The 12,493-nt window shown below is 42.4% G+C and overlaps 1 protein-coding gene across 2 annotated transcripts; it reads right to left on the reverse strand.

Moving 5' to 3' along the window:
• Positions 1-34: 34 nt before the first annotated feature.
• On the reverse strand, positions 35-11,725 carry LOC126583077 (uncharacterized). 2 transcript variants are annotated; one of them, XM_050247379.1, is made up of 3 exons: positions 11,560-11,719; positions 10,794-10,854; positions 35-559 (listed from the first exon to the last, which is right to left on the reverse strand). In XM_050247379.1, exon 3 carries the CDS (start codon positions 525-527, stop codon positions 243-245), a length of 285 nt encoding a protein of 94 aa, XP_050103336.1. In that variant the 5' UTR covers positions 528-559; positions 10,794-10,854; positions 11,560-11,719; the 3' UTR covers positions 35-242. The 2 variants fall into 2 exon arrangements, with proteins under 2 accessions (XP_050103336.1, XP_050103334.1); XM_050247377.1 differs by lacking the exon at positions 10,794-10,854 and having other exon boundaries at positions 11,560-11,725.
• Between the last annotated feature and the right edge of the window lie 768 nt (positions 11,726-12,493).

Below are 12,493 nucleotides of genomic sequence, written 5' to 3' on the forward strand. Positions count from 1 at the left end.
TAAAGCACATAATCTGATAACACCATATGCCTAATTTTCTTTCAATCCAAATAATCATTATAGTAAAACCGCAGTGTTTCCATACTACAAATATTATGTATATTTGACCCAATCAATATTAGTTCACCAACAGAATAAAATGAACCACAATCACTTAACTGTGATTTCAATTTTCAATACTCTAATGAAAGGACAAGTAAAAAAAAAAAATTAACTTGGCGAAAGGATTATCAATCTACATGCTAAAGAATTTTCAATTTTCCATGGGCAACTGAAGTCTTTGCATGCTCCAAGCTACACAACGCTTTTTGAGTTCCACTCAACCCAGAACATGATGGACTGCCTCCTAATGTGACAGCAAAGTAAAGGTAAATGGTGCAGAGGAATGTCAGGAGTGCTAGGGCTGTTAAGAGGAAGCGGTGTCTCTGAAAGAGCGTCGACCAGCTACCCAACTCATTTTGTGAGAATTGCTTTCTAAATGATGCTGACTTCCGAACAGGAGAAGACAAAATGGTGTCAAGAACCATTGTATAATATGTACCGACCTTCTTCAGACAACCTGAAATTTGCACAAATGTGTGTTCAATACGACAGCTAAATCAATTGCTACTGCTAACAATACACTGAATTGACAATGGCCACAAAAGACGTCACACACAGAGATCAAGGACAGTTAAACAAAGAGATCAAGAGGATATAGTTGAAGATACATGACCACGCTAAAAGTATGACTGAGTTTAACAAATTTGTCTTTGTTTATAATCAACAACAGTTGCATTTTGACTGGATAAAAAGGTCGTACCCAGTGCACAAGGCTCCCGCTTTACGCAGGGTCTGGGAGAGGTGAATGTCGCCTAGCCTTACCCCCATTTATGGAGAGGCTGCTCCCAAGTCTCGAACCCGAGACCTACCGCTCATGGGCGAAGGCATTTATGAAAAAATACCAAGAAGATAATCATACAATTTACAAGTGAAATTCTCCAGCCATTTTTCAGATGAGAAATATGCCAACGAGAAGCAACAACAACAACAACAACAACAAAGCCTTTTCCCACTAAGTGGGGTCGGCTATATGAATCCTAGAACGCCATTGCGCTCGGTTTTGTGTCATGTCCTCTGTTAGATCCAAGTACTCTAAGTCTTTTCTTAGACTCTCTTCCAAAGTTGTCCTAGGTCTTCCTCTACCCCTTCGACCCTGAACCTCTGTCCCGTAGTCACATCTTCGAACCGGAGCGTCAGTCGGCCTTCTTTGCACATGTTCAAAATCACCGGAGCCGATTTTCTCTCATATTTCCTACAATTTCGGCTACTCCTACTTTACCTTGGATATCCTCATTCCCAATCTTATCCTTTCGCGTGTGCCCACACATCCCACGAAACATCCTCATCTCCGCTACACCCATTTTGTGTACGTGTTGATGCTTCACCACCCAACATTATGTGCCATACAACATCGCTAGCCTTATTGCCGTCCTATAAAATTTTCCCTTGAGCTTCAGTGGCCTACGACGGTCACACAACACGCCGGATGCACTCTTTCCATCCAGCTCGTATTCTATGGTTGAGATCTCCATCTAATTCTCCGTTCTCTTGCAAGATAGATCCTAGGTAGCGAAAACGATCGCTTTTTGTGATCTTCGCTAGATTGCTCCGGTCATTAGTGTGGATAAGTATATAAATGGATAGAGATAGGAAAGCAAACACAAGATGTACGTGGTTCACCCAGATTGGCTACGTCCACGGAATAGAAGAGTTCTCATTAATTGTGAAGGGTTTACACAAGTACATAGGTTCAAGCTCTCATTTAGTGAGTACAGGTGAATGATTTAGTACAAATGACATTAGAAAATATTGTGGGAGAATGATCTCGTAATCACGAAACTTATAAGTATCGGAGTGTGGTGTCGTCTTGACTTGCCTTATCTGTCTCATAGGTAGATGTGGCATCTTCTCTGGAAGTACTCTTCCTCCATCCAGGGGTGGTATCTTTAACTGGTGGATATGCACAAGGTAATGTATCAATTTCACTTGAAGCTTACTTGTAGTTTCAGGCTTGGTCAAGCGCGATACAAACCATGTAGTAGGAGTCCCCCAAGTCGCCAAGCTAGGGGGTTTGCTGAAAGAGGTGACAGACAAGGTAAGCAATCAGAGCTCCGACTGATTGTTCACCTTCTCCCCATCTTGCAGCAGCATGAAGGATAAAGAGAAGAAAAATGAGAAGAGATGATATGAGATACTTTTGCTTTTGAAGAAGTAACTTTCCACAGGCTTATTCTTGAACTGAGCTGGAGGGTTTTCTGGTTTCCTCCAGAGTATAAGGCCGACTGAAGAATTTGAGGGTCAAAACAAGTCCATCAAATCTAGAGTACGTTCCACCCTGCTGATATGGGATACTTTTGCTTTTGACAGAGTAATGAATGTATCGGCACGTGTGCTGTTACGCTTGTCTCCACATGCTTCCTTGTATCCTTCGCACTTGCCCTATCTGTTCCTCAAGCAGATGCGGAATCTTCCCTGGAAACATAAGATGTTGAAGATGAGTACTCGAGAGCAATGCCAGGTAAGTAATCAGGTAAGGGGTTCCAGGCAGTCAGTTCCTGGCTGGAAGCTTGATTCCAAGTGCTGACTGATTGCTCTCTTTCTCCTTGTCTTGCAGGTAAAAACAAGGCCAAAAGAAAAGACAGGGAAAAAGCATGATATGGGATACTCTTGCTTTTAACCCTGATGATATGAGATATTCTTGCTCTAGTATAGCTTGTTTGCAGAGGTATTATCGGGGGGAAAGAAAGCTGAATATTTCGAAAGGCTTCGTTGGGAGTGCCCTCTCAGATATGATGAAGGGTTGAGCATTTTTGCAGGTCTGCCTGTCCGTTGGGGATGGAGGTCGACATATATAGGAGTCTCCCTAACAACAAGTAGTAATGCTATTCCTTTACCCTGCTTGGTCATAGCACGGTAGTGGGAGCTGCCAGTTTCACATGTTTTAACTCTGTCAGAGCACTTTGAAAAAGTGGTCTGTGGTATCTGGCTCTCGAGATTCGGAGAACGATGCCTCTTCGATTTTTGAGAAAGCAATCATGCTGGGGGTATGACTCTCGAGATTCGGAGAGCAGTGTCTCTTCGATTTTTGAGGAAGTAATCATGTTGGGAGTCTGGCTCTCGAGATTCGGAGGGCGGTGCCTCTTCGATTTTGGAGCAAGCAATCTTGTTGGGAGTGTTGTCTCGAATGTGAGTAAAGGTTGGGCATGTTTGCTAGTCTACCTTGCCACGAAGCACAAAGGTTGACACACAGGGACTTTCCAATTATCCAGCAATGGTACTGTTCCTTTACCCTCTCTTCGATTTTGAGAAAGTAGTCATGTTGGGAGTCTGGCTCTCGAGATTCGGAGGACGGTGCCTCTTCGATTTTGGAGCAAGCAATCTTATTGGGAGTGTTTTCTCGAATGTGAGTAAAGGTTGGGCATGTTTACTAGTCTACCTTGCCACGAAGCACAGAGGTTGACACACAGGGACTTTCCAATTATCCAGCAGTGGTACTGTTCCTTTACAGTTGTGGGTAATAATATGGTAGCTAGACCTTCAAAATTTATGTGTCTAAACTTTTGTTAGTGCTGTTTCTTTGCTATTCTTTTACCTTTCTTGGTCAGAGCGATGTAGTGGGAGCTGCAAGCTTCACGTGCTCAACTTTGGCAGAGAACTTTGGCAAAGTTATTTGTGGTACCCATGAGCTATTGTTGCGTGTGGGAAGTGGGTGATTGAACAGTAAGATTCATGTGCTTTCTACTTCACCAGAAGTCTTCGACAGAATGCCCATAATTTCTGCAAAGCTGAGTGTGCGTGTGACAGGTGCTGACAAGGCTAGAAAAGTAGGTGCCTCTTCGATTTCTGAGATCGGCCCTCGTGGTCTCTGAGCAGCCCAGCTTTTGAGAAAGCGAGCGCCTCTTCGATTGATTCGGAGAAAGATGCCTCATCGATTTTTGAGAAAGCAATCATGCTGGGGGTCTGGCTCTCGAGATTCAGGGAGCAGTGTCTCTTCGATTTTTGAGAAAGTAATCATGTTGGGAGTCTGGCTCTCGAGATTCGGAGGGCGGTGCCTCTTCGATTTTGGAGCAAGCAATCTTGTTGGGAGTGTTTTCTCGAATGTGAGTAAAGGTTGGGCATGTTTGCTAGTCTACCTTGCCACGAAGCACAGAGGTTGACACACAGGGACTTTCCAATTATCCAGCAATGGTACTGTTCCTTTACCCTCTCTTCGATTTTTAAGAAAGTAGTCATGTTGGGAGTCTGGCTCTCGAGATTCGGAGGACGGTGCCTCTTCGATTTTGGAGCAAGCAATCTTATTGGGAGTGTTTTCTCGAATGTGAGTAAAGGTTGGGCATGTTTGCTAGTCTACCTTGCCACGAAGCACAGAGGTTGACACACAGGGACTTTCCAATTATCCAGCAGTGGTACTGTTCCTTTACCCTTGTGGGTAATAATATGGTAGCTAGACCTTCAAAATTTATGGGTCTAAACTTTGTTAGTGCTGTTTCTTTGCTATTCTTTTACCCTTCTTGGTCAGAGCGATGTAGTGGGAGCTGCAAGCTTCACGTGCTCAACTTTGGCAGAGAACTTTGGCAAAGTTATTTGTGGTACCCATGAGCTATTGTTGCGTGTGAGAAGTGGGTGATTGAACAGTAAGATTCATGTGTTTTCTACTTCCCCAGAAGTCTTTGACAGAATGCCCATAATTTCCGCAAAACTGAGTGTGCGTGTGACAGGTGCTGACAAGGCTGGAAAAGGCTGGAAAAGTAGGTGCCTCTTCGATTTCTGAGATCGGCCCTCGTGGTCTCTGGGGAGCCCAGCTTTTGAGAAAGCGAGCGCCTCTTCGATTTTTGAGATCGGCCTTCGTGGTCTTTGAGCAGCCCAACTTTTGAGAAAGCAAACGCCTCTTCGATTTCTGAGATCAACCCTCGTGATCTCTAAGCAGCCCAGCTTTTGAGAAAGCAAACGCCTCTTCGATTTCTGAGCAGGCGCCTCTTCGATTTCTGAAGCTTCGTCGAGTGCAGATTTTTATAGGGGCTGACATTAAGTTCCAAAGCACACTTGAATCTCCACCAGTAGAAGCTTCATTCTTGCACTTCTAAGATCTTGATTTGTCCGACCTCTTCTCTCTTCAACACCTTTGAAAATGTCTGGCCCCTCCGACCGTCGTTTTGACTTGAACCTTGTTGAAGAGGCAGCCCCGCCTTCTCCAGACAACATATGGCGCCCATCCTTCGTCTCCCCTACTGGTCCTCTTACCGTTGGGGATTCCGTGATGAAGAATGATATGACCGCTGCGGTGGTGGCCAGGAACCTTCTCACTCCCAAAGATAACAGACTACTTTCCAAACGGTCTGATGAGTTAGCTGTTAAGGATTCGCTGGCTCTCAGTGTTCAGTGTGCAGGTTCTGTGTCTAATATGGCCCAACGCCTATTTGCTCGAACCCGCCAAGTTGAATCATTGGCGGCTGAAGTGATGAGTCTCAAACAGGAGATTAGAGGGCTCAAGCATGAGAATAAACAGTTGCACCGGCTCGCACATGACTATGCTACAAACATGAAGAGGAAGCTTGACCAGATGAAGGAAACTGATGGTCAGGTTTTACTTGATCATCAGAGATTTGTGGGTTTGTTCCAAAGGCATTTATTGCCTTCGTCTTCTGGGGCTGTACCGCGTAATGAAGCTCCAAATGATCAACCTCTGATGCCTCCTCCTTCTAGGGTTCTGTCCAGTACTGAGGCTCCAAATGATCCCCCTCCGGTGCCTTCTCTTTCTGGGGCTCTACCGACTGCTGAGACTTCTCCTAAGCAACCTTTGTGAAGGCTCCCTCTTATGTGCTTATTTTGACTCATGTATATGTACATATTTGTAGCTTATCGGGGATATCAATAAATAAGCTTTCCTTCATTTCAACGTATTGTGTTAAATACACCAAAGCCTTCTTCGCTAAGTTCTTTGAATTTTCTTTTGTTAAAGCTTGTATGTTGAAGCTTTCTGAGTGGAGCATGTAGGTTGGGGTAGTGTTCCCTTAATTTCCCGAGTGAGGAAAACTTCTCGGTTGGAGACTTGGAAAATCCAAGTCACTGAGTGGGATCGGCTATATGAATCTTAGAACGCCATTGTGCTCGATCCTGTGTCATGTCCTTCGTTAGATCTAAGTACTCTAAGTCTTTTCTTAGAGTCTCTTCCAAAGTTTTCCTAGGTCTTCCTCTACCCCTTCGGCCCTGAACCTCTGTCCCATAGTCGCATCTTCTAATCGGAACGTCAGTAGGCCTTCTTTGCACATGTCCAAACCACCGTAACCGATTTTCTCTCATCTTTCCTTCAATTTCGGCTACTCCTACTTTACCCCGGATATCCTCATTCCTAATCTTATCCTTTCTCGTGTGCCCACACATCCAACGAAGCATCCTCATCTCCGCTACACCCATTTTGTGTACGTGTTGATGTTTCACCGCCCAACATTCTGTGCCATACAGCATCGCCGGCCTTATTGCCGTCCTATAAAATTTTCCCTTGAGCTTCAGTGGCATACGGCGGTCACACAACACGCCGGATGCACTCTTCCACTTCATCCATCCAGCTTGTATTCTATGGTTGAGATCTCCATCTAATTCTCCGTTCTTTTGCAAGATAGATCCTAGGTAACGAAAACGGTCGCTCTTTGGTATTTCTTGATCTCCGATCCTCACCCCTAACTCGTTTTGGCCTCCATTTGCACTGAACTTGCACTCCATATATTCTGTCTTTGATCGGCTTAGGCGAAGACCTTTAGATTCCTACACTTCTCTCCAAAGGTTAAGCTTTGCATTTACCCCTTCCTGAGTTTCATCTATCAACACTATATCGTCTGCGAAAAGCATACACCAAGGAATATCATCTTGAATATGTCGTGTTAACTCATCCATTACCAACGCAAAAAGGTAAGGACTTAAGGATGAGCCTTGATGTAATCCTACAGTTATGGGAAAGCTTTCGGTTTGTCCTTCATGAGTTCTTACGGCAGTCTTTGCTCCTTCATACATATCCTTTATAGCTTGGATATATGCTACTCGTACTCCTTTCTTCTCTAAAATCCTCCAAAGAATGTCTCTTGGGACCCTATCATACGCTTTTTCCAAATCTATAAAGACCATGTGTAAATCCTTTTTCCCATCTCTATATCTTTCCATCAATCTTCGTAAGAGATAGATTGCCTCCATGGTTGAGCGCCCTGGCATGAACCCGAATTGGTTGTCCGAAACCCGTGTCTCTTGCCTCAATCTATGCTCAATGACTCTCTCCCAGAGCTTCATTGTATGACTCATTAGCTTAATACCCCTATAGTTCATGCAATTTTGTACGTCGCCCTTATTCTTGTAGATAGGCACCAAAGTGCTCATTCGCCACTCATTTGGCATCTTCTTCGTTTTCAAAATCCTATTGAAAAGGTCAGTGAGCCATGTTATACCTGTCTCTCCCAAAAGTTTCCACACTTCGATTGGTATATCGTCTGGGCCTATTGCTTTTTTATGCTTCATCTTCTTCAAAGCTACAACCACTTCTTCCTTCCGGATTCGACGATAAAAAGAGTAGTTTCTACACTCTTCTGAGTTACTCAACTCCCCTAAAGAAGCACTCATTTCATGTCCTTCATTGAAAAGATTATGAAAATAACCTCTCCATCTGTCTTTAACCGCGTTCTCTGTAGCAAGAACATTTCCATCCTCATCCTTGATGCACCTCACTTGGTTTAGGTCCCTTGTCTTCTTTTCCCTTGCTCTAGATAGTTTATAGATATCCAACTCTCCTTCTTTGGTATCTAGTCGTTTATACATATCGTCGTAAGCCGCTAACTTAGCTTCTCTGACAGCTTTCTTCGCCTCTTGCTTCGCTTTTCTATACCTTTCACCATTTTCATCAGTCCTCTCCTTGTATAAGGCTTTACAACATTCCTTCTTAGCCTTCACCTTTGTTTGTACCTCCTCATTCCACCACCAAGATTCCTTTTGGTGTGGGGCAAAGCCCTTGGACTCTCCTAATACCTCTTTTGCTACTTTTCGGATACAACTAGCCATGGAATCCCACATTTGGCTAGCTTCCCCCTCTCTATCCCACACACATTGGGTGATTACCTTCTCTTTGAAAATGGCTTGTTTTTCTTCTTTTAGATTCCACCATCTAGTCTTTGGGCACTTCCAAGTCTTGTTCTTTTGTCTTACTCTTTTGATATGTACATCCATCACCAACAAGCGATGTTGATTAGCCACGCTCTCTCCTGGTATAACTTTGCAATCCTTACAAGTTATACGATCCCCTTTCCTCATTAGAAGAAAATCTATTTGTGTTTTTGACGACCCACTCTTGTAGGTGATCACATGTTCTTCTCTCTTCTTAAAGAAGGTGTTGGCTAAGAAGAGATCATATGCCATTGCAAAATCCAAGATAGCTTCCCCATCCTCGTTTCTCTCCCCAAAACCATGGCCACCATGAAAACCTCCATAGTTGCCTGTCTCCCTGCCCACGTGTCCATTTAAATCTCCTCCTATAAATAACTTCTCCGTCTGAGCAATTCCTTGCACCAAGTCTCCAAGATCTTCCCAAAATTTCTCCTTCGAACTCGTATCCAACCCTACTTGAGGTGCGTACGCACTAATCACATTGATAAGTTCTTGTCCTATTACAATCTTGATTGCCATGATTCTATCTCCTACCCTCTTGACATCTACAACATCTTGTACCAAGGTCTTGTCCACGATGATGCCAACACCGTTTCTCGTTCTATTTGTGCCCGAATACCAAAGTTTAAACCCTGAGTTTTCTAGATCCTTTGCCTTACTACCAACCCACTTAGTTTCTTGTAGGCACATAATATTTATCCTTCTCCTCACCATAACTTCCACTACTTCCATAGATTTTCCCGTTAAGGTTCCTATATTCCACGTTCCTAAACGCATTTTGCTCTCTTGAACTCTACCCTTCTGTCCTAGCTTCTTCACCCTCCCCCGTCTAATAGGATCAAAGTACTTCTTTTGTGTGTCCCGGGTAAAGTTGATAGGAGCATATGCTCCCAAACAACTTTGAGTGGAGTCGTTCGAAAAGAAGTTTCTATGGCCCCCTTGCTCATTTAACACTGCATCCGGGTGCCGATGGAGATACAGCGACCCTTGCTCACTTATCACTGTGCTCAGGCCACACAGCGCGCCACTTACGGGTGACGCCCTAGCTTTAGCGCGATTTTGTTCTGGATTCATTTTCATAAGGATTCGACGTGATCATGGAGTGCCGGCTGTCGACTACCTGACGCCCTCCCCCTCCTCCTTTATCCGGGCTTGGGACCGGCCATGTAAGACATAGGCGGAGTTAAATATGCCAACGAGAAGCATTTCCAACAAATGCAATTAATACCCTCAAACAAGTGAGGGTGTGAGAGAATTATGCTGTACGTGATACTCTCCCATACTGTAAATACTTCACCTCTATTGAAGATGGACAGGTACAACTACTGAGAGTTCATTGAGAACCTAATGATAAAAATATTTCATACTACCCTGGTTGTTATGACAATATTCCAGAACTTGACACTTCATCTTTGACAAAGCAAAGGCAGTGCAGAAGAAGAACCATTATGAAGCAAGCAATTCTGATAGCATTAAAATAAACTTGCAATACAAAGACAATGTGTGCTTTCATTCACCAGAGATACATCATGATTAACAACAGCTGACCTCAATTTAATAACAGAAAACAAATAATTCCACCTTGAAGTTTAGAATGCGCTTCATATCTCAAAAGACAATAATATAATGAGAGGCAGACATGAACAGATGACTTTACAATGAAATATGCGTGAGCCTGGTTTTAGAAAGTTAGTCCTCATTTTCCATAAGATTAATAAGTCGCAAATCCCTCCCAATTACTCGTACTATGAAAGCTACCCCTAATAATCAAGAGCCATCAACTTTCTACTGAGCTAAAGCAGCCTAACCACGTCACTGAGGTCAACAAAAGATTTCCAGAAAGAAGCATTAAAACTAATACTGGATCATATGGGTGACAGTGGATTAGAAGACAACAAAAGAGCCTACTGGCTCAATAAAATAATAAGCTCATGCATTAGCAAATAATAAATACAGGTTTTCCTCGAACAGGAAAAATGCATGAGAACCATACTTCTTGAAAAGGAATTAGAAAGAAAGCTAACGTCTGTAGAAATGTCTTTGCATGCGTTTCAACCTATTGCAACGTGTAAGGGAACACAACATTTGCAAAACCATACTGACTTACATATCTACAAAAGGGAATCTTTGAAGGAAAATTGCATGTAGAAAATGACATAGGCTTGAAAATGAAAATCTTTCTCCAACTTTACTATATAAACACTCCAAAAATCGCAAAGTGCATCCAGTATATTATGAGACCAGAAACATTAAAAATGCAACACACATACATCTACCAACAATAGAAATTCGGAACTCACAAGGGTTGACTGAAGAAGATAACTGCTGCCACGTAGGGGCACACAAATAAATATTCTCCTTTCATATCCATAAAGCTAAATACAGGAGACGAAATTCTAAAACTCTTCAGATGGCAGATTGGCCCTAACTCAGAAAAGAAAAACCTCGTTCTGTGATTACAAGCAGGTCTAATTTTGTATAATATCAAAGCAGATAATTGGTATATTTAACTTACTGAAAATCAACCATATATTGCCATCTGCTAAGACAATGCAAACCCAACTACCAAGAGTAAGCCCACTTTCAAGCAAGATTCTGAAAATGCTTACCTAATGACTGGATGTTTGAGGAGCCAGTAAATCCAATGTATCTTTGTACGCATTGGCTGCTCTGTAATTTGCTTTAATTAATAGACTTGTGCTTCTTATGAAAATAAAAATAATAACAGTGGCAAGCCAACATTGTTTATAAGTTAAACTTAACCAGAAAGCCAGGTTAGTTCCGCTTCAAATAAAATACGAATTCATAGCAGCACCATGCAGTCAAGCGAATTGTCACAATCAAACTGAACGAGAAACACACTTAAAACAACAGGCACAATCCAACCACACACATCACCCATCCCTTGACAACAATTCCAAATTAAATTAGCAAATTTGCGGGGTTTTGTGAGATCCCCATTCCCAACAGCACATCATGCCCCAAAAACATGGAAATGGCAGCAGCATTACCGGTGATCTGAGGGGCATTAATCTAATTCACCAACTCAAGAATTGACCTCCCACCTAATGTTATTATCTCAAAGGAGCTAAATCAGGATCCTTTTTCGCTTTCACGTTGTTCTCACGATGCAATTACAACAACACCTCAGACGACAAAACCACTTGACATTTACAATCAAGAATCTCTAAATCAAACCCACAACCCCAAATCACGTCATTCTCACAAAACCCACATCCATAAAAACTCTAATTAAAAGAAAAACAACCATCAATTTAAAAAGAGGACAACAGAAAAAAGCAAACCAAAGAAAACCCAGGTAAGCAGGAGCTCAGATCCGAAGGAGATGAAAGGGAAAAGACGAGGGAGACTTACAGATGATTGGATCACGAATTTTCTTTTTCTTTTAGTTTTGTTGCCGTTTCCGTTGGGTCTCCTGAGTCGTCGTCGTCGTCGTCGACTTCTCCCTTTTATTGTGCGAAGGGATCAGAAGAGATGAGAGAGAAAGTGGGGTGTTTTGACCACAAATAGATCAAACAATAAACAATAAACGACACAAACAGAAGGTGTTTTAGCGCCTTTTCTCAACGCTCGAGGGCCGTTTTAGAGGTGATTTGGGAGGGAGATGCTTAAAAAAAAAATACTCATGAAAAAAAGCTGTGAGGGTTTTAGGTGTTTGGTAAACTGAAAAAAAAAAGGCTTATTTTAGAAGCTGCTGTGAGAATAAGTTGAAATCAAAGGAAAAAGCTGAAGCTGCTATTTATAGCTTTGGAAAATTGGTTTTTTTTCAAAGTACACAGAGCTACAGTGCTCCTTTAATGAAAAGACCCACTATCAGACTGCTTTATTTTTCAAAAGCACTTTTACAAAAAAGTTTACCAAACACTCTGCTGATTTTTTTCACAGCCGCTTATTCTCACAGCAGCTTTTTTTCAAAGCACAGCAATATCAAACCAGCCCTTAATATCCTAGATAGGCGCATCGCGCGCAGGCGTTAGTGCGTTTTCCTTCCTTTCATTGCTATCGATTTTGCTTAGGGTGGTGCTATCACTCGTTTTGCTTAGGGTGATGCTATCACACGTTTTTTTTTTCACCTCTCAGAGCAACTCCACTGTTGCAAATGCCCTCTACGGCTATTCACTATTTAATTCACCTAGTAAACAATAACTACCTTTTACATCTTCATCCATACACTAAATAGCCTTGGCAATATGCAATAAAATATTAGTATTTTTTATATTTATAAAGTAATACAAAATAATTTTATTTGTAATTTCGGATAAGATTTTTAATCGTTCTCGTTGCGCCA

The sequence above is a fragment of the Malus sylvestris genome, chromosome 9 (assembly GCF_916048215.2).
Source record: "Malus sylvestris chromosome 9, drMalSylv7.2, whole genome shotgun sequence".
NCBI lineage: Eukaryota > Viridiplantae > Streptophyta > Magnoliopsida > Rosales > Rosaceae > Malus > Malus sylvestris.

What these genes read in the sequence shown, in the direction of transcription:
- LOC126583077 (XM_050247377.1), bottom strand. Translation starts at nt 527, where the DNA reads ATGGTTCTTGACACCATTTTGTCTTCTCCTGTTCGGAAGTCAGCATCA.